The 7,245-nt window shown below is 37.3% G+C and overlaps 1 protein-coding gene across 1 annotated transcript; it reads right to left on the reverse strand.

The window, feature by feature from the left end:
• Positions 1-517: 517 nt before the first annotated feature.
• Positions 518-5,904, reverse strand: gprin3b (GPRIN family member 3b). The gene is made up of 2 exons (XM_043245367.1): positions 5,737-5,904; positions 518-3,151 (listed from the first exon to the last, which is right to left on the reverse strand). Exon 2 carries the CDS (start codon positions 3,051-3,053, stop codon positions 1,092-1,094), a length of 1,962 nt encoding a protein of 653 aa, XP_043101302.1. The 5' UTR covers positions 3,054-3,151; positions 5,737-5,904; the 3' UTR covers positions 518-1,091.
• Positions 5,905-7,245: the final 1,341 nt, after the last annotated feature.

Consider the following 7,245-nt stretch of genomic DNA (forward strand, 5'->3'; position numbering starts at 1 on the left):
TTTTAAAAAAAAGACCCAAGTCATATCTGGAAACCAGAAGACCACAGATTTGGCCCAGTAAACAACCACCCATAAAAATCATATAGCAATCATACAGCAATGCATTAATAATCACCCAGAACTCCAGCAGGGTGACAGCGAGTTTAAATCTGAGATCCACGGGGAATCTATTAGCGGTCTTAATTATGGTATGAATAATAGAGAAGCTTTGTGCATTTTTTTAGATTCATCTGTATTTTTGTGTTGTAAAGTTGTGCAGAGTCACATGAAGACCAGTTCCTAAATGATGTAAATTGTAATGATATAAATTTTTTATTATACAACATGACGTACACATGAGATCTCATGTAATAGATGTTTAAACCCCCCAAATAATCCCTGATGTATCTTTAAGTGTCTCATTAGCATCATTATTTCCACATTAATGTGAGCGATTTAATATGCAGTATGTAAATTTTTGTGGAATAAGATACTGCTGTGAAATGCTCGCTAAACCAACACTCGTGAACAACATTGATTGCTGTAAACACAGTAACTTTTTTTTCTCTCATTTTAATATAAAATCATAGTAACATCACTGCTGGATTCTTAAACAGAAACGGGCTCAGTTTACACCAAGTATGGCAACAAGCATCGGGAAACTCTAAATCAAATTAAAAAAGTTTCGATATTCACAATAAATCAACATTATGTTACAAATAAAATTATGCAAAAGGAATATCTACTACTTGGAAAGTTTACAAAGATATTTCAGCTAAACAAATCCGTTAAAAAGGTTATATGCATACATCTGCTCGTCAGTACAGTGCATAATCTTGGGTAGTTAGAAGACTGCCATTCTGAACTAATACACATGCAGATTACTACATATTATCATTACCGTTAATATATTAATTACAATTATTGCCTTTGCACTCTAAACATCATTATAGCTTTACTATCACCATAAATAATTTCATCTTTTTCTAAAAATATTTTCTTGAATATTACTGTTCTCCACATGACAATCAAATCACCATTAGTTTCTATGTTTAACAAACTCCTCAATAATCAAACGAGAGAAATCTCCCAACATGCTTTTGCGCAGTCTTTCACTCTAGCACTGACGGCCGTGCGCAACAATTGGGTCGGCGAACATTTTGAAACATGGACCTGAAGTTGATGTTAACCTGCCTTCTCTTGTTTTTCTTGCCGGGAGGCGAAGACAAGGATTTTCTGAGGACCGTCTGAGCGATGATCTTCTTCTCATGCTCCTTGATTTTGCATTGCAGGTGACTCTGAATGGCAAAACCTAGCGACTCGGGATCTACTGATGCTCCATATACCTCCCACGTCATACCCTGCTCATCCCACACGACGTCATGCACGCTCTTCTTCGACTGTTTGGCCTCTTGCTCATCTTTCTCAGTCTCCAGCTTGGATGCTGCCTGCTTTTGCCGGTTTGTCTTTTTGCTCTGTGGCGTGGAGCTTGATGTTGGAGGAGTAGCCGTTGTTATATCCTTTGGTGGTTTTGCAGATCCTGCCTCCTTAGGCTTCTCGGATTTGGATGCTGGAGGCTTGGCCGATTTTTCTTGGAGGTGCTGATCAGATGCTGCGACAGGTTCCTGCACACAGGCCACATTATCAGGACCGGATGCAGGTGAACCTTGGCTCTGAAGGTGACAGGTAGTCTCGTTCGATTGTTTGGTTTGGCTGCAGGTCTCAATATTGATCTGATAGACGGGTTGAAGCGGCGAAAATCCTCTTTGGCTGTTGTGCAGAGGCTCTTTAGGCTTGGCCCCAAGCTTGGACTCTTCCTGAAGGTCAGCATCTACGTGCACCATCACTGTGCCAGACTGCGGAGGCTTTGTACTGGATGTAACAACAGATGGTGTGTTGCAATCAATCTGTGAGGTGGTTTTCACCTCCACGACCACTGCTATGCTGTCAGTCTCCTCGGGTAGCAGGCCAGCTGATCCCTGATGGGGTTGTAAAGATAGAAGACTTGGGCTAGTGGCTGTAGATTGACTGCAGACCGTAGCCACCGCCTGGACTTCTGCGTCATGCCGTTGCATGCTTGGCCGGTTAAACTCGACGGCTGAAGTCATGGTAGATGCCTCTCGATAGAGTTTGCAGTGGACTGACTTCTGCTCTTCAGGAGAAGCTCCTTGCGTTTGGACTTCTTCATCGATCGCTTCCGTGTGACTAGCGTTGCTAGTTGAAGACTCCACTTTAAAATCCTTCTTCATGCAATCATCGCTACATTTGCCTTCTTTAGCGGGTGTATGATGGATCTCGTGTGGTTGTGGGGTCTTGATACTTGTCCCAGGTGCTGACTGAGAGGTTTCGGTTGTTGCAACTTGAGAGTGACTGGTTTTAGGAGCATTGGTGGAGGATACCAGTTCAGATGGGCTACTGCTGGTGGTGCAACTTGCATCTTTTGGTTGGGATAAAAGTGGCATGTCTTTGACTGTGTTGTTGGTGCTGGGAGAGAAATCCTTCTCAAGGGAAGCCAGAGCCTGGCTTGGCATTTGATTGTGTAGTGTCTCTTTGATTGCACTAGTTCCTTCAACTACTGATGCTTTGCTCTGTGCTTTGGGCTCATGTTGTTCGTTTTCAAGTGTCTTTGTTGTGCTATTGCCATTTTTCTCCTGGTTACATTTAGCTGTAGACGATGGGTCGGATGTTGAAAGGACAGTGTTCAAATTCGAATTCATGTCACGTTCAGTTTTTTTACCTTCAGCGTTCCTGGCACACTGACCTGTCATCTTCATGTTTGTGTGACTATTTTGAGGTTGCTTGTGATCTTCGCTGTCACGGGATGACATGTTTCTGTCTTCAAGGACAGTTCCTCCAAGAAGAGTGGTGTGGGAATCTTTAATGGAGGACTTGAGGTGCATATTATCCTGATCTGGTTTAGTTTTTTGGCCAGAGGAGCAATCCTGATTTAAGGTTAACTTTGGCTCAATGTCCCAGTTAGCATTTAACTCCTTATTTCCCAGCACATCTATATTGGCGAGCTGCGGCATCATCTGGACAGTAACAGTCCTTTTGGGGTTTGGTACATTTTCCATGTTGAACGCCTTTGTGTGATGAAAATCCAAAGTCAAAATATTCCAAACTCAGTTTGGTTCCCTCCTGAAAGCCTGATATTGTCCCCTCCAAGGCTTCCCTAGAGCAGACAGATAAAAATAGTTTTAGATACACAAGAGGAGATACACCTACTCCTGTCTTCTTATGATCATTATGAACAAACTGTGTTTGGATCTGCCATTTATTTTGCAAACCATATACACAGTTAGGAGGGAACACAAGAAACTAAAACAAGAACGAATAGTAGGAAAGTGTTCCAGTGATTCCAGCGTGAAGATTTGAGGTTATTTATAACCGTACAGAACAGCTCAATACGTAGTTCCACTAAAATGAAACAAAAAGTACAACTAATCCATCATAAGCCATTACTCGTAGCAGTGCCATCCTTTACTTGTTCAGTCAAGTGCTACATCAATAGAAACATCGTTTTTTTGACATCAGTTACTACACAGGCTTATAAAATATTTAGGAAATGCTTAATATTGTGTCTGTCACATGCACTTTTAATGCAAAAAAACAGTGCATATAATATATATATATATATATATATATATATATATATATATATATATATATATATATATATATATATATATATATATAAACAAAATAAAAACAAACATTTTCTTTGTATGTTATAATCAAAATTTGTTATACAACATATATGCAGTACAAAATTCTGATTAAGTATCTATTCTGCTGAATTAATTTGACATTCAGTACACTGGGAATATTCGAAATATCATAGAAATTTTCATTTGTATGTAATGTTCAATACTTCTATTCATTACAAAACTGAATTGTAGGTCCTAAAGGTAGTTTGTTGGCATAATTACAAAACAAATACACTGCAGTCAGCATAACTGATAACAACAACACTTTTTTTGCAATATACCTAGACAATTAGTTTACTATCAGATTTGAACGTTTATTTTAATAAGGCAGTAAAGCAATTACAGTATCAAAGCAATATGTCGTGATAATTAGCAAAATATTTTATGATCATTTCACTGGTAAATGGCACTCAGTCAGTATTTGAATTCATCCCACCATATTCTGTATCATTCTCTATTCTGAGGAGCTGGTAAGCAATTATTCTGTGTTTGACCTTAGCAACTCAAATAGCCCCGAGGAGCCTCAAAAATGGAAATCTGACAGTCAAACTCAAACCACAGCTGATTCACGGTAAAGATCAGCCTCGGCAACACTGAGCGATGCTAGTTTCACCAATGAAGCCATAGACTCATTGGAAAAGCATGCGATACTAACACGTTTAGGGTTTCATAGTATCCGGAGCATGCCGAAACATCAACAGCTACTTTGTACTATCGCAATAATCATCATTATCATACTATATCACTAAGAATGTTTGTTTATAGACCGATATAAAACCAAAATATAGATTCGTCAGTTAACATTATGCCATATATGCATTGCATATGCAAACCCGCTATGTTTTTTTTATATTTTACCATGGCTATGCATACGAACAAAGCAGTTCTGCGTGCTAATGAAAGTCCTTTTGTTGTAGTTCGTATTATTATGGTATGCTGGCTATGGTATTTTACATTTCTTTCCTTTTCCTTCCTTTCTGTGCGCCAGATCACACACACACACACAAAATAAATAAATAAAAAGCAAAACACTGAGCCAGTACGATTCACTGGTCACTGCGGAAACATTCACTCTAATTGCCTGACAAAAGCATGAAAGTCAATTACGCCAAGTCTCAAATCGTGACCCGTCATTGACGAGAGGCGTTCGGAGGACGCTCGCATCTGCAGGAGGATGGGGGTGGGGAACACACTATCAAATATTATTAAGTTCTGGCGTCGCATATTAAATGTTCGTTTCTATATCCAGCAGATTTCTCACAAGAACAGACGTGCATCCAGACTCCAGGCGGAGGGGGGGGGGATGCATCTTCATAAGTATCTCTGCAAAGAGCTGGTTAACAAAAGACTACACAAATGACCCTAAAAGAATCAATTTTAGCAGGATGAAGTCGTGCATATTGATTGGGCTGTAAATACGACGGAAGATTGCAGTGCGTGCAGTAATTTACAAAAAAGACACTCACGATTCATTTGCAAACACTAGCAAACTCATCTTTAAATTGGGTTACGAGTGCACACACGCACACACACACACACACACACACAGTGAACTAATGATATTCAATCCCCTGTACATTACATTTTGCATTTAACATTTTTAAGCACAATTGAGATATATAGCTATAATATATATATATAGTTTCACTGGCCACAGCATAGCTGATTTCAGGTTTTTCTATCTTTGTGTAAGCATTTGATCACCCATAATATAAGCAAAACCTGACCTACACACACAAATGCAGTAGCACTAAAGCCAGACATTAGTAATTAAGCCTATATTCATTGGTATAATTTTTTTAAATATGAGCATTTGTCATTTTCTCAAGCAAACCATTAAAAAAACAAAAGCTTTGCATGAGAACAATATTTTGAAAAAAAAAACATTTCACATTTTTCCCCCCTGAAATGCCGAACCCACCCATTCATCTAGCGTACAAATCCTTGCCACCTATAGAAATCTCATAACTTGACCTTGTTGGCAAATTCCCCGCTGTGATGTGTCCCTGTAGGAGCTGCAGATGAGAATACACGGGCATAAAGATCCTACCTGGTGCCTGCGCGTCCGTCTCATATCATTTTGCGTTGGATTAGTGCGCTATTGACGCGCTGCTCGTGCACTAGCTGGTGCGCTCGACGGATTATCAATGAAAGAATGTTAGGCGCGTGTCAGTGAGATAAAACCACGCCTTCCAAGCGCATCCGAATCTCAAGTTTAATCTTCCTGTGGCGGCTGGCAGCAGGACGCGTGCGCTTCTCTCTCGCACCGCTAGGTGGAGCCAACGCTCCTTAAAAACTCGAGGAAGAATAAGAAATATACTTGATCTCTGAGAAGGACCTTTAGTCATGTCCTATCACCAAATCTCACCTTTTTTATATAACTTTAATTAAAACTGTGGAAAAAGTAGTGACTTTACACTTTTTATTGTTTCTTTGTAATTATTACACCCATCACAATTAAGTAAAATATAAAAAATAAAATAATATAATATAATATAATAGATTAGAAAAGTAAATTTCACTACTTTGGTTTGAATGATAAATAAATAAAATAATAATTAATATGAATGATTTCAATTTATAAATAATTTAAAAAATCATTAGGTAATAAACTAGTTTCTTTGTAATACAATTTCAATACAATTTGTGGAAATATTGCTGTAATATGTAGGTGTAATAATTTGTAAGTACAAACATAAGTTGTTATTTATTGTTAATTGAAAATAAAATTGGTTCAATCTTTACTTACTCGAGTTGTCTAACTTAATCTGTCTTAAATATTGTGTAAATACATTAGTTATAATTAAAATTATATATTTTCTTCTATATATATATATATATATATATATATATATATATATATATATATGTGTATATATATATATATATATATGTGTGTGTGTGTGTGTGTGTGAGTGTGCATGTGTGTGTATGACCCCTGTGTCAAAATTGCCAATAGTTTAGGTAAAGAAAGTATAAATAAAGTATATTAAGTAAAGAAAAGTATATTTTGTAAATCCTATGCAATGCTAAATGGGCAAATTTATAAATATTATCATTGCATTTATAAATATTATCTTATCCTAACAAACCATAAATCATTGGAAGCTTTCACAAAATTATGACACTTATGATTGGTAAATTTCACTACTGGTTTGAATAATAATTAAAAAATTATTACTATTAATAATTCGATTATACACACGATTATATATATTTATTTTTTTATTTTTTTTATTTTATTTTTTTAATAGGTTGACCAGCAGGCGTCACTGTTATCAAATTTCTGGCACGTCTCTGCTTTATAAACATTGTAGTTTATTCCTCTGCTTGTAACGACTGCTCCAACATCTCTCAGTGTAAGCATTTACTGCTTCGCTTATCATCTATGTGAAACCTTCACCAGTCCTTTTGATTCCATCAACTTTTTGATGTCATCGTGGACATTTAAGACATGAGCTTATGCCAAAATCATCCACTGATAGTTTATTGATAAATAAAACAAGCAATAATATTTTTTGCTAAGACCTGTGAAGATCTTTCTTGACTTGCTGTGCCA

This window comes from Puntigrus tetrazona, chromosome 1 (genome assembly GCF_018831695.1).
Source record: "Puntigrus tetrazona isolate hp1 chromosome 1, ASM1883169v1, whole genome shotgun sequence".
In the NCBI taxonomy this organism is placed as follows: domain Eukaryota; kingdom Metazoa; phylum Chordata; class Actinopteri; order Cypriniformes; family Cyprinidae; genus Puntigrus; species Puntigrus tetrazona.

Bases quoted from the DNA above. Each gene is read 5' to 3' on its own strand.
- gprin3b (XM_043245367.1), bottom strand. From the start codon at position 3,053: ATGGAAAATGTACCAAACCCCAAAAGGACTGTTACTGTCCAGATGATG.